Source organism: Narcine bancroftii, chromosome 12 (genome assembly GCF_036971445.1).
Source record: "Narcine bancroftii isolate sNarBan1 chromosome 12, sNarBan1.hap1, whole genome shotgun sequence".
Taxonomy (NCBI): Eukaryota; Metazoa; Chordata; class Chondrichthyes; order Torpediniformes; family Narcinidae; genus Narcine; species Narcine bancroftii.
In genome coordinates this window covers 25,632,365-25,651,731 of record NC_091480.1, presented here as the reverse complement: position 1 = coordinate 25,651,731, position 19,367 = coordinate 25,632,365, and the positions used below count along the sequence as shown (strand labels likewise).

Below are 19,367 nucleotides of genomic sequence, written 5' to 3'. Positions count from 1 at the left end.
GTGAGGTTCTTGTTAAAAGAACCTTAGTTCACTAATGCCCTTTGGGGGAGGAATTTTGACATCCCTGTCTGACCTGTGACTCTTGACCCGCTATTCTCAACCTTTTTTAGGCATGATGCCCAAAGTTTATGGGCCCTCTTCACTGTGAAATAGTCAGGTTTTCGTTCCTTCTATACTTCTCTCCTACTGACTACACAAAAAAAACACGAGAAAATATTTCTGTTATGTGAGGCTTTAGACCTCCGCTATGTGGTGAACTCTGAAATGGCCCAGTGAGCTCCTCATTAGTACCAGTAATATGACAGGGAAACGGAGGAAGAATGAAGCCAAACAGATCACTTGGCATTGACCTAGGCCCCAAATTCAGACATAGGAAAGAAGCATACAGCTGGATATGAGCAGTTCTTGGAACCTTTATCAATGAAACTGGAACCCATGAAGTTTCTTTGGCATCAAGTCAGACAAAGGCAAAGAAACATTCAATCATGAAATAAAAACTGAAAATATAGGAAACATTTAGTGGGTCAGGGCGCATTTGCAGGAAAAGAAATGATGTTCACATTTCAGGTCAAAGACCTGAGTACTGCCAGTTGCCTTTCTCGGCTAATGAACCACTGCTGGTCCATGTGGAACAACACTTTGAAGAAATACTGCCAGTGAAAAGACACAGGATTTTCCTGAGTGGAAGACTTCAATGTCCACTACCAAGAGAGGATTGGTAGCATCAGCAATAACAAAGGCATTTGAGTCCTGGACATGGCTGCCAGACTGGGTCTGGAGAAGTTCTAGAAGTCTACCAAACTGCCATCAGCTCCCCACGGGCTTTGAACAACCTATTGAGGGAGCCGACAGGGGGCTTTTATTTGAAATCCTGCGACCTTGGGACTGTGCCCAAGATGATGGCGCCTATTAATCAGTAGCAGCCACATGGGGCTGCAAACTCCAGGGAAGCAGAGGACTGGAGCTGGGTACCTGAGGATGGGAAGATTAAGCACCGTCTGAGAGGGAGAAGCAGAGGAGACGACCTGCGGGGACAGTGTCCACGGCGGTGGATCAGTGAGGGGCTCTGCTGCTGAGGGGCCAGTGCATCTGGCGGGCTTCTGGCGACTTGGGGTGAGGAGTCTGTGGGCTGCTGGAGTCTGCCATTGGGAGACCCACGTCAGGCTGGAGTCTGGCTCAAACTGGTTGGAGGGGTACCAGGTATTGGAACAGGGATGCGAGGAGATTCCAAGGGAGCTAAAGGGTTCTTGACTGTGTCAGCGGTTTGGATTTTGAGCTCAGGTTGCCAATGGTTTGGTCTGAACTTTGTGTGGCTGCGGGGGCTGTGGAAGCACTGGAGCTAAATATACGGAGACTTGGTGACTCTGGGGGGACTCTCTTTTGCTTCTCTTTCGCTAACTGACTGTATGTCTGACTGTAAGAACAGTAAGAGGCCCTTGGGCAATTCCTTCTACTGGTGAATCTGTCTGCCTTACATCAAGCAAAAAGAAATTTCATGTAATACGGCACTGTTTTATTACTATAACAATAAATTGAATCTTGAATCTTGTTTGTGGTCATCTGAAATTTCATATGTTACCACATTGTGTGCACTTGTTATGGAGAGAGACCATTGGTGGGGGTAGGGTGGTTGAGGATCAGGACAGTAATTCGTGGAGTTGGAATAAAGGTCAGTGCCAATGACAAGGCTGAGGTTGAGAAATAGCAGGCAGCTAGAGGTGGGGTGTGAATAAAGATGATAGCAAAGAACGTGGCAGAACTGAGGAAAACGAAGGTAAATAAAATACCTCATAGATTTGGAGACACAAAGGTGTCTGGAACCCTCCAGGAAGTTTGGCTCAGAGTTTATTTGAAACAGCTTCACAGACTGAGTGAAAACTTTTTTGACAGGCCAAGCAGGTGTAAGAGTAAATTATGGAAATAGCATTGGATGCTACTGAATATGTGAGAAATCCATCATGCAGTAGAGTATTAAATGTACTGGGGATTCGGAATGAAAATCATTCACGAGTCCTTGGCAACCAGAAGGATGTGTGGAGGATAAATGTATAGTTTAAAAGAAAGGAAACTGTCCCTGGAATAAACGACCAGCTGCATGCATTTGTGACTGTCTGAGAAAGCAGATTACAGAGTTGGAATGAATGATGCTCGCTGACTTTCTGAAAGTCTCCATATTGGGCATAGACTTTCAAACTGAAAATCCCAAATGTTGTGCATTTGAAATCCCTCATTTTCCATAATGTTTTTATTTCTTCATCAATTGGATAATTTAGCAGACTAAAACATGGCATTGTGCAATCTAATGTCCCAGCAACTGCTTTTGAGATATAGAAAATGTTACTCTCAGGGAACCTCATTTGAGATACTTTTCTTTGAAGCTGGAAGGATGTATCAGAGGAAAAGCACAAACTGTTGCTTTGGAGACCTCCACAAAAGAAGAAGCCCATTGGACCTTACAGCGATGCAGTGGTGCCGTCACACTGCACTATAAAGCAAACTTTGACGGTAAGCCAAAAGCAGTTGGTTGCAAGACTGAACAGGTGATGGGAAAGTTAAAGCACCAAAAATAGAGGAAGTGCCGCCTCCATATAAAGATGAGCAATAAGAGGTTCCTTGTAAAGTTATGCTTAATTTCCATGTAGAGGGTATGGATTATGCTTGGGTGCTATATGTTCAGCCTTAATAAAACAATACTTAACTCCTGTTGAACATTTGTCTTCAAATATTTTTCAACTTTGGATGATCTTGGGACATGATGAAAGTTCCTATCAAGTTACTTCCTTGGTGTACATCCCATTTAAACTTGGGAGGTGGAAAGTAAGCAAACTGCACTAAATTGCACTTTACTTGAAGAGAATGGGTTTCAAGTTGAAACGTGCTTCCATCCTTGACCAAGGTGTCAAGGTAGACATAAAACAGATGAAGCAACATCTGTAAAATGAAGGGTCATCCACCTGAGACATCACCAGGCCCAAAACTCTTTATCCTTTACCTCCTCTAGGTGCTACATGACCGACTGAGTTTCTCCTACACAATTGTGTATTGCATTCAACCTGAGTATCTGCCAGATTTTCTTGTTTAACACCATCAAACCTTTTAATATGCAGAGTTTATGTCCAAATTGCAAGTTATGCTCTTGGGCTCCATGCATAATGGAATAAAATAGCTTCAAACTTCTAGTGGTGCCCTAGGCAACCAGAAGGACATATGTTGCTTTTTAAAAAAATACTATACCTGGAAAAATCATGTAATAATATGAGAACGCAAAATCCAGGTTTGGATAGGATGATGCTCAGTAACTTTCTGAAACTCTCCATGTTGGACATCAACTCTCAGTATCAGTTGTCACACATTTGAGAGCTATTTAATTCAGTTATTGTGCATGCTTTTTGCCAAGCACCAGTTCTTTATTGCTGTGCTTTGAACCCAAGCAAAAGATATAAAATGTTATTTGTGAGTATGTCAAAAATTCACAGAAACTTTTGGCTGTTTACTCAAGCATGAATACAATTTTAACTTTAACCAGTGCACCACAATAGATGAAGTTTTAGTTATAGGCTGAGGTGTGAAACTCCTTATTAAACCCAATGTATTGAATTTGATAACGTACACTGAAGCATGAAATCTTTTTCAGAGGTGAATTGTGGTCATGCTTTGTGTGGAGAAAACAGTACTCTGCAAATCAGGAACAACAGGAGACACTGAGCCCACACGGTTCATTTTGGGCGACGAAGGGGTTAAATGTCACGATTTCCACTCAGAAGCTGCTGTGATGAGAGTGTTCCTTGGAATTAGTTTTGCTTCTTCCCTGACTATCCCAGTGAACCATTTAAATGTGAGATTCACAAAAGTAGACCATTTAGAAATCTTTGTTCAGTGGTGTTAGAAATAAAACAATTCTTGAATTTGATTCGCCTCCTCAACTGATTGACAATAAAGTTGAAATGAGTGCAACAGAACACATTGACCCTGCTCACTTGCAATCTATCGCATGGAAATGTCCATTAGCTTTTGCCCATTCTGTAAGAAAGGGGAGCTAAATGTATTGCCCAAATGGAAAGGGATTTGAAAGGAATCCATGGGATGCTTTTCCACAGTTACCTTTCATGTATTCTCATAGCCAATCGTTTATTAACTGAAGGATCTGTCTTCCTTTTTGGCTGGGAATCAATGCAAAACGGTTGACAATGGCAAACAAGTAGAAACAATCATGTGAAATCAGCGGGGATATCAGGGCAAAGGCCACAGCGTCAGATTTTATGAGGCTTTTAATGCTAATGGACTTAAGGAAGCATCCAATCATATTGATTCGTAGCAGTTGGAAATTGTAAACAGAAATTTGTTCTTTATTCTGTAGGTTACAAGAAGCTTCAAAAGGATCTGGAAGATGGCTGCATTATGTCTGGAGATTCTTTTTACGTTCGAGTCAATCTGAGTATCTCAGGACAGATGGACAGCTGCTCGATGTGTGTGAAATGTGACGAGATTATTCACGTTTTAGACACCATGTACCAAGGCAAATGTGAATGGCTGTGCGCTCGAGTCGATCTGTTCACTGACAAAGACCTGGAAAAAGGCACCATTCCTAGTTACTGCAGGTAATCAGGATCTAGATTCAATGCACTTGATTTCCAGTGGCATTTTAACTGGCATGGTCAGCCAGAAATTTTAACTATGGCAAAGGATTGACTTGAAATGTGGAACCTGACTAAAATGGGGTCAATTCAAGATAACTCCACAGATTGTGAATGATCAAAATACAAAGTCCCCATCTCTCACAAGACACTGAATCAGCTAGTGTTGATTAATTTGAATGGAATTTTGATTTCTTTTTAAAATGTTACCAGGTTGTGAGAAAATTAATTTTTGATGCATGTTAAAAGCCATTTCCTAATGAAGGAATGACACAAGGCTCCATAGTTCCGCAGCCAAAAGAACTTGATTGAATGTAATGTGGACAATGTGATGCAATATGGTTCTAGGAATGCCTGGTTGTGTAGATGCTTCAACTGGTAAATGCTTTGCAGATTACAGGAAAGAACCTTGCAGAGCTGAGCTGTTGAATATGTCATCCCTGGTCTGCTTGATCCATGCATGTCATTTTGAACAAACCTGGTACCTTTGGAACAAAATTGGAGTCAAGTGCACAAAGGCGGAAGAACAGACAAAGACGCATTCTTCATGCGATTTAGAAAAGGCCACACTTTGAAGTAGAGCAAAGGCAGAAGCAGTGGAAGAACCAGATACCATAAACCTTCTCTTTAAATTTCCTAGATCAGTGACTGCAAAGACCTGATTCAGCCACAAAGTACTACCCTCGCAAGAGTTGGAGGTTGGCTTTAAACATAGCAGATAGACTTTATTAGCATTAATCCATTGCTTCCGCACCCAGCAGTGAGCAGCATGGTTAGCCACTGGGTAGACCCTGGATCCTTATATCCTGAGCTGGCAGCAGAAAGATGACCTGTGATCGGGAGCAATAAGTTTTAGCAAACTCATATTCATCTGTGCCTTGGGAACTTTTAGATCCAGAGGTGTGAACATGCAAGGCATCTCTTCACCGTATTTGATGGCGTATAAGACCCATGGCATATAAGAATCCCCCCCCCCCCCCACCATTTCAGCAGGGAATATTAAGATTTTTTTTTTAGTTTATTTATGGTATTTGGGGTAAATGTCTCTCAAATTCTCAACCCACCTGCACAAGCCACTGTAAAACACTGTAAAAATGAAGTATCAAATAGAGTTAGTTAGATGACCATTTACCTCGACCTCCATCATTGAACAGGTGAACTGGTGGGGGGCTGTCCTGGTTGAGTTCAATCGATGACAGTACCCGGTTGTTGTCAGAGTCGCTGTCCGATTCGACCCAGGCTGGTAAGATGGCAGCCTCCATTGTGCACACGCGGTGCTGTTGCTCGGGGGTGGAAGTGGCACTGGAAATTATACTGGCCAAGATGGTGATTGCGCCCATGCAGCACTGCTAGGGAGAGGAGGTCTGGACTTACAGACTTTGGCATAGAGTCCCTTCTTCCCATATCCTGAGCACAGCACCGCTTCCTTGGCTGGGCACCGCTTCCAAGGATGCTTATGAAGAACAGAAGTAGTACTTTAGGTGCTCACTGGTGGCAGAAGTGAAATCGGGGCATTGTAACAGATTATGTTGTATTTTATATTGTATATAGATGTGTTTTAAAGGAGATAAATTGTGGCAGGTTTTTTTTTTAGTGCAGGTCGTATGCAAACACTTCAAAACAGATCTCATTTAAAATACTGGAGCTCTGCTCAAGCCAGACAGGCAGGCTCTGAGTGCCTTTGCAAAAACTTTGAAGCATCCCTAGGTACTCTTCAAAGTTTTTGCAAAAGCACTTGAAGCTGGATTGTCTGGCTTGAGCAGAGCTCCAGTATTTTAATACACAGCTGTTCTTTAAATAAGGCAACAAATACTTTCAGCTCCTTTTAAAGGAGTCTTTATTTCAGTGTGGGTTTCATTATGGATACCTTGATTATGGATATCTATATACAATATAAAATACAGCATAATCTGTCACAGCGTCCCTGCATGAAGGCGGCCTGGGACCCCACATCCCAAGATGGCGGCACCCATGTTCCCCATGAGGAGAATGATTCCGGTGTTACGGAGGGCTACATCCAAAGTTTTTGACACCTCGAGGCCCCTCTGCACGGTCAGTTCATCCAGTTCCAGCAGCCGCTGGCAGATATAGTCTGATTGGATGCCTGCTACGCAGGTGTCCCGAATGAACTCATCTGTATTGCCTCAGCAGTAACGTCCTTGCAGCCGCAGGCTTGGTCAAGTTCACGCAGGACCCAAAGGTATTCCCTGAGGTGTGCAAGTGGCCAGGAGATGTCTGGTGCAGATCACGTTCACCCTGGTCCTGTATTGGCTTTAGAGCTGGTTCATGGCCTGCTCGTACATCATGCAGCCCCTAATGATCGCGTTGGCGTCGTGGCTGACCTGTGATCGTAGCAGGCATTGCTTCTTGTTGTCGGATCCCACGACTTGAGTGGAGACGTGCAGAAAGTCGTTAGCCAGAGCTCCACTTTTGAATGTTACTGCTGGACCCTGAAACAAGGTATCCATAATGAAACCCACTCTGAAATAAAGTCACCTTTAAAAGGAGCTGGAAGTACTCGTTGCCTTATTTAAAAAGCAGCTGTGCATTAAAAAGAAATGCACTGCCACCCAGAGGATAGACAATTGCAGGGCAGCATTTCAAACCTGAGAAAGATTTTATGGCAATTTTGAATATTTCCTTCACATTCCCATTTGTCTTAAGAATTCTTGAAGAACAGTAAGGAGTATTCTATTCTCACTACAAATCGCTTGGCTTATAGAGAATGAATATTTGTTTAAGCTTGAGAGCTTTTCATAAATCAATACACTAGTTAATAGGATTTCTGACAAGAAAGTGAGATTAATGCTGAGGTTGACTCCTGATGGAGGCCTTGTCTTGTGTCTTCTTGAGAGTAAGAGGGGTTTAGAAATGTGATGGGCTGGATATGACAGGACAATGTATGCTATTTCATTTTAATTTTTGTATTGTATTTTCTGAAAAATTGCTTTGAGTCTTTTCTTGAAAGCTCGACAAAAAGTGTGGGAAATCCAAGCCCAACTTGTTCGAGTTGGTGGTCTTTATGTCATCTGTCGCTCTGTTGGCAGCATTCTTGCTTCTCAGTTGGGAGGATCTGGGTATAGGATCATTGAAACCCACTCCAGAGTTATTACTGCATGATTCAAGCTGGTCTTCCCACTGCAATGCCGCATTAACTTTGTACTATTGGAGGGACAGTCCTCTTAATTAAACATAAATCCAAAGTCCCACCTGATCTGGTTGCATCGCAGCCTGGTGTGGAAACGTGAATGTACACGAATGCAAAAGGCGACACAAAGTGGCAAACCTTGCACACCCATGAGCACTCGGCTCCTGTCCATTGAGTGTACCTGTCTCATGAGGTCTGCCAGAACCCTGGAAACAATCTCTTTAGCAGAAGGTTTAGAAGCCTAAAGTTCAACACCTCAAGGTTCCAGAGCAGTTTTTAATACATCAACTATCAGGCTCTTGAATCTCTCTGTACTACCTTAACCATAAACTCTCTGAGGTCCACCAATGGATTGACCTGCACTACTGAAATATCACTTTTTTTTCTTGCACCAACTGCAACATTTATCTATTCTTTGATACTTGTTATTTCCTTTTCTGTCATTCGTTTAAATTTTTACTCTTGTATTTGGTGTATCTTACATATCTCTTTGGCTTCAGCAAGTAAAGGGGGAAGTGGCAACTGATAGGTCCCAAACATCTTTCTGATAATAAAGTCAACTTTTTAAAAAATATAGAAACAGCCAGTAACAGGCCCTTCTGGCCAAAGAGCCTGTGCCACCAAAATACACCCCATTAACTTACAACCCCCTGTACATTTTGAAGAGTGGGTCAAAACTGGAGCACCTGGAGGAAACCCATGCAGACACAGAGAGAATGTACAAGCTCCTTACAAACAGCACCAGATTTGAACGCAGGTTGATGGTGCTGTTACAGAGTTGTGCTACCCTCACACCAACCATGCTGCCCCAGCAAATTAGTTGACAGATGAAAGCTAAGCATTGCTCTTCCTTGAACAGGAACAAATGATGTTTTCTGTCATCTTGGTCCGGCGTTCCAGCCGGACAGCAGTTTAAAAAAAAAAAATCCTTCACTGTGATGATCAATCTCGATCAGCCGTTCTCAATCTTTGGGCTATGGCCCCCTTGGGACTCTTGGGCCCCCTTCCCTGTGAAGCAGTCAGGTTTTATTTGGTTTCTTCCATACCTCTCTCCAACCAATCACATAGTAGTGGAGAGAGTAGAGAGCGCAAAGTTCCTTGAAGTCTACTTGTGGACATGCATCTCCTCACTTATCAGGAAGGCGCAACAGTGACTGCACTTTCTGAGAAAACTGATGCGGGCAAGTCACAGCACTCCCACAGAGTCCAAATGCCCAATCCAACTGCCGTCAGCTCCGTACATGCTTTGATTAGCCCATGAAAGGAGCTGATGGTAGTTTTATTTAAAATTCCCCGACCATAGCATCTGGACCCAAGCCGGCGGGGCCTATGATCAGCAGCAGGCTATGAGGGGGTTCCAGATTCCAGGGAAGTGGAGGATTGGTGCAGAGCGCCAGAAAACAGGGAGGCCCATCCCAATTTTGAGTGCCTCAGAAGGAGAAGCAGAGGAGACAGCCGATGAGACAATGACGATGGCGGTGAACCAGTGAGGGGTTCTGCGGCTAAAGGAACCACACAGGCAATGGGCAGCTGGTGACTCAAGGTGAGGAACCCATGGAGGCTTTGGGCAGCTGGAGGCTGCAGTCAAGGGACTCGCACCAGGCTGCGGACTGCTGGAGATGGGCTCGAAACTAGCTGAGGGGGTACCAGGTACTGCAACCGGGATGCGAGAGGGTACTGAGGGCGCTGAAGGGTTCCTAATCAAATTGGGAGGTTCAGATCTGGAGCTCAGTTTGGACTGGACTCCGTGTGGCTGCAGAAGCTGTGGAAATACTGGGGCAAATCTGCTTCAGGCAATTTCTGCCAATGGTGAATCTGTCTCCCTAACAGCAAACAAAAGCTATTTTGTGTAATATGACACTTTATTACATGATAATAAAATGAATCTTGTTTGTGTGTGTGCGCGCGCTCACGCGTTTTGCCCCGAGGACTGGGGAACGCTGTTTCAACAAGTTGTACTCATACAATCGGATAATAAACTTCATTGACAAATATTTAAAATATTTTATGATTTCAGTCCCCCCCCCCCCCGCCCCCACATGGGTCCTGTGGCCCCCAAGGGGGAGTCTGGCTCCCATTGAGAATGGCTGGTCTGAATTACAGGCTTAAGGCTGTAGAATAGGACAAGATCTCACAACCTTCCAAGTTAGAAGGAAACATGTTACCTTTCAGCCAAGGCTGTCACTCATTTAAATGGAAATAGTAAGTAGAAATAGGAGCAAGATCACTAATGAAGATTTTCAACTTAAGATTCTACTCATTTTCAAATAAGAAAATATCGCACACTTGCCTCTCAATTTCCTTTCAGGACAAACTGAGGCACTTTTGAGGCATGTTTGAAATAAAAAGAGAAAAAGCTGGAAAAACATTTACTTTTGGCCAGGCAGCCTCTGTGGAGAAAAAATTCGTTGATATATTAAGTCAATGACCTATCATTTAAATTGAATGGAAGCATTCTGATGCAAGTTCATCATTTCTGTTTCTGGCCTGCTGAGCATTTCCATCATTTGCTGTTTTTATTGAAGGTTTCAGTGAATGCGGTCATTTGCTTTGGAAATGAGTTGTTGATATATCGCAGAAAAGGCAGCTGCCAATTTGCACATTACTAGTCCGCAAAACCAAAATTATAATGACTCAATAAACTGAGTGACAGTTGTGGGATACATATTGACCAAGACATTGCTGATTACTTCGTGATCTTTGTAAACAATCTAGAAATGGAATCTTTCCTGTCAGAATCAGAATCAGAATCAAAAGTTATTGTCACGAACAAGTCATAAAATTTGTTGTTTTGTTGTAGCATCAGACCACAAACATTCATATAAACCTCCTTACATAAATAATGTACGAAAAGTCAAAGTAAGGCAGTGTCTGTGGTTCATTGATCATTTTAGAAATCTGCTGGCAATGGGGAAGAAGGTGCCCTTGTGCCGCTGAGTGCAAGTCTTCAGGCCCCTGTACCTTTTACCTGATGGTAGCAGAGTGAAGAAGGCATGGCCTGGCTGGTGGGGGTCCTTGAGGACAGAGGCTGCTTTTTTAAGACACTGCCTCTTGTAGTTGTTCTCAATGGAGTGAATTCTGGTGCCCGTGAGGTCACAGGCCAAGTTAACAATCCTCTGGAATTTCTTCTTGTCCAGAGCATTGGCATCTCTATATCAGACAGATGTAACCAGCCAGAATGCTCTCCACCAAACACCTATGAAAGTTTTGAGAGTCTTCAGTGACATACGTAGGTCCACAAACACCTCACAAAGTATAGCTGCTGGCAAGCCGTCTTCATGATTGTCCTAAGATATTAATATTTGATGAGTTTATTGCCATTGACAAAAATACAATGTGCATTCCAGATCAGCACAATTTAAAGCATACATAAAAGCTTTCTTTGTTTCTAATCCAGACCTTCACCCATTCACCCAATACCCACTTACCCATCCCCAAATTCCCACTGCCTCATATCTCAACTTTTGCCCTTTTAAATGGTAGGTTTAGCCTGGGGTACTATGTGTTTATCTCCTAACATAAGCAGTTAGATGAACAGTGGTCAGTCAAAGTGTTCATCTCGTCAACATTTTTAATTAGATTTGTAGAGATAACAGCTAGGTTGGTACAACAGTGTAGGATGGAAGCCGTGATTTAAAAAAAAACTCCTTTGTTTTGATCCTTTGTTGTGTTGTGTTGATGTGCATGAGTTGAATTCTTTTCTGGAATGGAATACTCTGAGAGAGATCATCAGTATGGCCTCTTCACTGAGCTGTCAGCTTGAATAGAGTTCAATATAGTTCAGAGATGCAGCTACCATCATGTGACAACAGGCTCCCAGCAACCTTATGCCCTCACAGCCTGCAAGTACCATGTTGTGAAACTGCACTTTAAAGTTCAAACATAAAAGAGTCAGAATTAAGTTGTAGGAAGCGTATTCTTGATTTCATTTTGATTAGTGAAGGCATTCTTTGAAACCTCTGAGAGAATATGGTGGAGAAGGACATTTTAAAAAGTGAGAAAGCATTCATGTGGCACATTTCAAAACCTCAGGATATCCATGAGTTCACAGCCCAATGAAATTGTTTTACATTGAGTTACTAAATAAAGTATGAATTGAGGAGCTGGAGAAAATGGATGTTGTTGAATGGGAGAAATGTAGAATACATCCTGAGTTTAATGTTCAGGCCGTTTTGTTTTCAACACTTGGATGAATTGAATTTAGGGATTGAGAATGTAATCTTAAAATTTGCTGATGGCACAAAAGCAGAAGGTTTGGCAAACAGTGAAAATGCTGTTAAATAATTCAGCAAGTGAGAGGCAAGTTAGGCAAACAGCTGGCAGATTCAATTTCATGTGAATAATTGTCAAATCATATACTTTGGGAAGGAAAGTAAGAAATTGACCTGCATACTTAATGGAAGAAACAGGGGAATACCCCTGTCTGAGATTTACATTTCTAATTTCCTAAACAGGGAGATGCAGGCAGATAAAATCACAACCTTCTTTATAAATGAAGGAAGAAATTCATTTCAATAGTGTCTTCCATCATCTCAGATATTCTGAAATGGTTTCCAGTTGATTATATATTTTTCAAGGGTTAAAAAAATAGATGAGTCCATTCAAAAATATTTCCTATAATGAATAACATAATAATGAATATACGCTCTATTTTGACTGGGGTTACAATGAGAAGGAGTAATGGTAAATGTCTACTGATTTAAGATTTAATTGCAGTTAGTGTTTTGTGTAGTGTAATTTAATTTAGACATATAGCCAGTAACAGGCCATTTCGGTTCACGTCCATGGCGTCCAATTTACACTCTATTAACCTACATCCCCAGTACATTTTGAACGATGGTAGGAAACCGGAGCCCCCGGAGAAAATCCATGCAGACAGAGGGATTACATACGAACTCCTTACAGAAAGCACGGGACTCAAACCCCAGTCCAGTCGCGATACTGGCGCTGTAAAGACTTTGTGCTATCCCTTTGACATCAGAAACTACTGCATTATATGAAACGAAAACAAACAATTATGAGGATAGCCTTAAAATACCAGAAGCATCCAATTTTTCTCTTAGTTTGCTTATTGGGGTGTCCTGGAGGTTAATGTGTATTACTTGGAAACTCCAGGACAACCCTGCACCCCACTTGTTGTGTAGCATGTTTTGGTAAAGGGTTGGTGATAGGAATATAGTCAGGTCAGTCACAATTATCACATGATTCCTTTGGGATTTCTTAAAATTCTTGGCCCCTGATGCATAATCAAGCTGTAATGGATTTTTCATTAAAATAAATTGTAAACTGAGTTTTGCCAGATTTGTGATAAAAAGCTCAACAAAACAAAGCAGCTGCTCTCAAACCCAAGAGTAACATTTCCAACTTCTTCACATTGGTTAGCCTCTGAACTTCAATAAAGACTGAATTTATGGCAGCAAATGCTGAATCAATAGGTTTTACTGCATGTTTCAGATGTCAAGAAAACAGCATCAAAAATGGTGCAATTTAGGCACCTTTAGCTGGAGGTAAAGATCAACAGGTTCCTTGACTTGGATGTGCTAACCAGAAGGAACGGCATTTTGTCGCAGGAATCTAATCCACAGCAGCATTATTAAAGGTGATCCATGTCGAGATCACTGGTTCTCAACCAGGGTCCAATATATGTAATCCTTAGCCTTCATCCTTCTGTTACAGAGCTCAGCAGCTGCTCTTGGTGAAGATTCAGAGATTGATGTACCGCAGCAGCAGAGATGAGACAGACAATCAATATAGCACACTCCGAGGATTATGGGTCTGTCTTTCTATCAATCTGAATAATTTATACTGTTTTGTACAATCAATTTCCATTAAGTGAATAACCTATTTTGCCTCAAAACTTCTGCTTTTTATCTAAATTGTTGACATAACTGAAATCTGCATATATTTTGGTACAATACTTTATATTCACTGGACAACATAGAGGCAATGCACTGAAATCCTTAAGTGTATAATTACAACCACTGCAGAAAATCAGAGAGTAAGCCATTGCTGAATGTAGGGTCAAATAAGTTATTTTGCCCTTGAAATAAACTCAAAATTTGCCATGAAAAGTTTATCTATTTAGCTGTGAGTTGTCAAAAGAAAAAAAGCTATAGAAAGTTTAGCAAACCTACTTCATTGTTTTGGTCACCCAGCCAGTTCCAAGATTTTCAATAATGTATCTTATCTATTCCTTAATAGATAGGTTCCAATTCAGTTTCATTATTCTTTCCAATCAATTGAGACAGTCCAGTGCTGTAAATTCCTGATGCACGAAGATGTGGAAAACTTTGAGAATAAAATACAGCAACATTAACTAGTAAAAATGACAATCCAAATAAAAGCTTCTTCAACAGAGGTAAAATGGTCCTGCTTCAGGCATTATTGAAGAAAGCAATGAGAAGTGCAATAAGCCTACAATATCAAAATACTGTTTAAATGAACTGACTAACATGGGAGTGAGATGAAAAGCAATTTTGGATTGTCAATACTTGATTTCTTAATACACATTTTCTCTTGCTTGAGTTTCATTAAATTGGGGCTGGACATTTTGGGTTGTGTTGTGCATTGAAATCTCCTTTAGTTTTGCTATAATCAATTAAATCAGATATTGGATTTTTATTTTAAAAAATCAAAATTGTAATTGGTTTTACAACAGCTGTAAACATGTAATGATGCGTTCAGAATAATTAAGTGGTGGGACGGAAATGCAAGGCACTTACAAAATTGAAGGATTGAAATAATGGGATAGAACAAGAAAGCAAAATTAGTTTAAGTTGCCCACTGAAGTGAGTTGCAGTTTATTTAAGACACTGTCAAACTCCCTGGAAATGGCTACGATGTGTGAAAACCTGGCCAGCTCAAAGAGCAAGGACCAACCAGTGACACCTGTGATTTTTATTTGATCTCTCTTCCAGAACTTGTTCCAACCTGAAGAACAGCCTCCTACTGATCTCAAAGCTCCCCGTCTCTCACGAGCAAGTGTCTTCCTCGGCCAGATTTTACAGGTAATTCTTTAAAATTACACCTCAGGGAAATGATAGTGAGTAACGTTATGCATAATTACAAGCTACTCAGTTTCACCACAGCTCCTATCCAATCAATGTAAACTTGATTTTTTTTACTTAGCGCAACATGATGTAATATTAGAAACTTGTACCAAAGAAGACTGTTGTTTCACCTAATGTGTACCTGGTGCTGGTGAAAGATGTTCGAGCTCATTTTATTTCCTAGCTCTTCATTCGGAGCCTTGTATCCACATTTAGTTGTCATCCAATATATCTGACTGTGATTAGAAATTAACCCTCCAATATTTTTGAATTCCAGACATCAGCACTCAAATGTTCCTCAATCCTTTCACTGATTACCTCCTACTTAGTAATATTTACCAAGGGAGATTCTCCACCCCTTTGACTCTTGAAAGACAATTAAATCTTCCATCTGTTTTAAAGAAAACCAACCCAACCCTGGGCTTTAACTCTGAGCTCAATTTATACTTGTTTTGCTACCTCCTCCAAACTGTTCCTCAAAAATGCTTCTGTTTCTTTGTGGTTTCGTAGATCTTACTTGCTCACATTTTTGTGGTCTTTCTATCTTCCAAATTTCCTTGATAATTTCTCCACTGCACTTTCTATATTCTGCAGGCAGTCTGTAGAAATGAGAGCTGGATAGATAACATGAACTACATCTTTGGGTATCATTATACAATGCATGCCCTTTGACATCCATGGAGATCCAACTTTGATTGTCTCAACGTAGTGACCAATGGTGTATATTTTATTTGAACCATTACCATCTCCACCTTGAATCCCTCTTAATGTTCTGCCACTAGTTATGATCATGGCTCTTTTGCATTAATTGCTTGTAAATAGTATATTTATTATTCATTCAAGAGTTGTGGCATTCACAGCTGAGCCAGAATTTAATTGCCCACCCTTATTTAACTCTGAGTGGTGAGCTACCTTCTTGAACTGATGCAGTCCTTGAGGGGTGAGTTTACCCACAATGCTGTGAGGAAGAAAGTTCCAGGATTTTGACAAAGGCATGGTAGTATATCCTCAAATCAGAATGGTGTGTGGCTTGGAGGGGAACTTCCAGAATCAGAATTGATTTATTGTCATGAATATGTCACAATATTCATTGTTTTGTGGCAGGATCACAGTGCAAATATTTTTATGACTACCTTACAAAATAAATAAAAATGGTGCAAGAAAAAGACAAAGTAAGGTCATGTCTATGGTTCATTGTTCATTCAGGAATCTGATGGCAGAGGAGAACAAGCCATCCTTCTGCTGCTGAGTGCTTGTCTTCAGGCTCCTGTACCTTCTTCCTAAAGGTAGCATAGAGAAAAGGGCATTGCCTGGGTGGGGAAGGGAGGTGGACCTTGAGGATAGAGGGTGCTTTCTTAGGACACCATCTCTTGTAGATATTCTCGATGGAATGAAGACTGGTACCCGTGATGTCACAGGCTGTGTTAATAATCCTCTTGAGATTTTTCTTGTCCTGCATGTCAGCACTTTCACATCAGACAGTGATACAATCGGCCAGAATGCTATTCCCAGTACACCTGTAGAAGTTTCCTAGAGTCTTTGGTGGCAATCCGAAACTCCTCACAAAGTGAGCCTTCTTTGTGAGTGCATCAACATAGAGGCTTCAAAAATTTGAAGTTCTTGACTTTCTCCACTGCTGACCCCTTAATGAGGACTGGTCCGTGTTCTCCTAGTTTCCTCCTGAAGTCCACAATCATTTTCCTTGGTTTTGCTAATGTTGAGTGTAAGAATATTGTTGTGACACCACTCAACTAGCTGATCTATCTCCCTTCTGTATGCTTCCAAGTGGTTGATGTTCCAATGCTTTTGCTGTCCTTATTTTTCTAGCTGGTAGAGGTCATGGGATTGTAAGAGGCTGTCCAAGGAGTCTTGGTGAGTTGCTGCAGTACATTGTGTGCATTGATGGTTGAGTGAGTGAATAGTTGTTGGTGGGTTGCTTATCAAGCAGGCTGCTATCTCCCACGCAGTGTCAAGCCTCTTGAGTGTTGTTCAAGCTGCACTTATCTAGGCAAAGGGAGAGTATTCAGTCAAACTTCTGACTTGAACCTTGTAGATAGTGAGCAAGCTTTGAGGAGGTAGGAGATGAGTTAGTCATTGGATTACCAGCTTCTTTTTCTAAAATGAACCATGCTACATCCGACTGAATTATTACTGTCATCAAAATGCTCTCCCTCTTAAACATCTTCATTCTGTTCACCAAGTCCTGAAGTGCCCCAATATGTTGTGATTTCTTCAAAGCATTATTGCCTTGAAACTGGATTTTGCTTTCTCCAGGGTGCATATTGTAGAGTGTGTTGAAAGAACCAAAGACTTGTTGATCCAAACCAAGGCTTTTATTAACTAAAAGACTGGAGCATATCATAGGTCGACCAGTCCAGAATGACCTGGTCTGGCTAGGAGCAACCATTTAAGACCTGCCAGTAGGGGTGGCTATGCTCTCAGCCAATCACAGTCATCCTACACTACAATCTGTACATATACACATTGGTGATAGAACCTGTACTATCACATTCACCCCTTTGAGAACTGACCCTGGGGTGGATGGAGGGCTGTAAAAAAGGAAAAAGAAAAAAAGGGCCCGGTGGAGGTTAGGAGCTGTACCAGTCAGGGGGCCTGACCATCCAGCATGACCGCTGGGATTGGGGTCGCTGGAATCGTGTCACTGGCAGGCTCGTAGGGTGCAACCACTGCTTAGGTCAATTCCCCAACGGCGTTGTCAACAGTCTGACCTGCGCTGGTCCCTCTGTTCAAGCACACAACCTAGGGGAGAAGGATTTGGGGGAGGTTGGGTTGGAAGCACTGCTGCGTCTGAACCGGCTTAGGCTAGGACCCTTACTGAGATTGTGTCCTCCCGCCCGTCTGGGTACTTAATGGAGGCATAATGCAGATTCGCATGGAGCAGAGTCACTCAGTCAACCAAGGGGTCGTTCTTTGAGTACTGGATGTGGCATCGTAGGAGGACCGGCCTGGGGACCGTGAGCCACGCCATTATGGTTGTTCCCAATTCAGATTTCCTTGGGAAAGAGAACATCCTTTCATGGGGGGGTGGCATTGGTCGTCATGCATAGGAGGGAGCGGATGGAGTGTCGGGCACTAGTGAGCAAGAGGTGGGGAGACCTTTGGACTGGAGTGCAAGCGTAACCACTTTCCAGATGGTGGCATTCTCTCTTTCGACTTGCCCATTACCTTGTGGGTTATAGCTGGTGGTCCTGCTTAAAGCAATACCACGCTCCAGAAGGTACTGCCGCAGCTCTGTGCTCATAAACGAGGACCCCCTGTCACTGTAGATGTAACTGGGGTACCCGAAGATGGCGAAGGTGCTGTGCAGGGCCTCTATGTCTGAGGAGGGGGTCATGTCTGAGCAGGGCACAGCGAACAGGAAGCGCGAGTATTCGTCGATGGCCATAAGGATGTAGGTATTACGGTTGGTCGACGGTAGGGCCCCTTGAAGTCCACGCTGAGATGCTCAAAGGGGCGGGTGGCTTTGATGACGTGGGTGTTCTCCGGACGGAAGAAGTGGGCCTTGCACTCAGTGCACACTGGGCAGGCTCAGGTCATGGAGCGAATCTCCTCGACCATGTAGGGCAGGTTGCAAGCTTTGACAAAGTGCCTAGTGACCTCTGGATGACAGAGCTCCTCGTGGAGTTTCTGCAGCCTGTCCAGTTGTATGTTGGCGCAAATCCCCCTGGAGAGCGCATCTGGCTGGTCATTGAGTTTACCAGGCCAATACAGTATGTCATAATTAAAGATAGAGAGTTCGATTCTCCACTTGGCGATTTTGTCATTCTTGATCTTACTTCGCTGGGTATTGCTAAACATGAAGGAGACCGGGTGTTGGTCAGTCAGCAGTGTAAAGCGCCTGCCAGTGAGGTAGTGTCTCCAATGACATACTGCTTCGACTATAGCCTGGGCCTCTTTTTCGAAAAGGAGTGTTCGCTCTCAGGACCCTGGAGGGTTCTGGAGAAGAAGGCTACCGGCTGGCCGGCCTGGTTCAAAGTGGCTGTCAGGGCAAAGTTGGATGCATCGCTCTCGACTTGGAATGGGATGGACTCGTCGATGGCGTGCAGTGTTACAGCAGCGATGTCCGATTTGATGCAGTCAAAGGCCACTCTGGCTTCAGTTGACAGCGGGAAGGAGGTGGTCTTGGTGAGTGGCCGTGCCATGTCAGCATAGTGTGGAACCCATTGGGCATAATAGGAGAAAAAGCCCAGGCAGCATCTGAGTGGCTTTTGGGTGTGGGGGGGGGGCAAGTCCATGAGGGGACGCTCTCCATCACGCAACCTAGAATTGTGAGCCGATTGGTCCAGAAGACACACTTGCCAAAATTGTAGGTCAAGTTCAGCCGAATTGAATCTGAAAAAATTTATCAAGGTTGGCATCATGATGCTCCGTGTCATGGCCGCAAATGGTGACATTGTCCAGATATGGGAAAGTAGCAGTCAGCCCATTCTGGTCCACCATCTGGTCCATTTCCCACTGAAAGACCACAACGCCACTTGTGATACCAAAGAGACCACAACGCCACTTGTGACACCA

General features: G+C 42.7%; 1 protein-coding gene across 5 annotated transcripts in view; it reads left to right on the top strand.

Moving 5' to 3' along the window:
• card11 (caspase recruitment domain family, member 11) overlaps window positions 1-19,367 on the top strand; it is a 286,003-nt gene that overhangs the window by 229,231 nt on the left and 37,405 nt on the right. For all 5 annotated transcript variants that reach the window (XR_011347238.1, XR_011347237.1, XM_069905859.1 and 2 more), the window contains exons 16-19: window positions 2,379-2,505; window positions 4,358-4,598; window positions 13,459-13,555; window positions 14,700-14,789. Coding sequence is in view for 3 of the 5 variants with exons in the window: in XM_069905859.1 (XP_069761960.1) it covers window positions 2,379-2,505; window positions 4,358-4,598; window positions 13,459-13,555; window positions 14,700-14,789 (555 nt within the window). In the remaining 2 variants the exon portion in view is untranslated. The remainder of the gene's footprint in view (window positions 1-2,378; window positions 2,506-4,357; window positions 4,599-13,458; window positions 13,556-14,699; window positions 14,790-19,367) is intronic.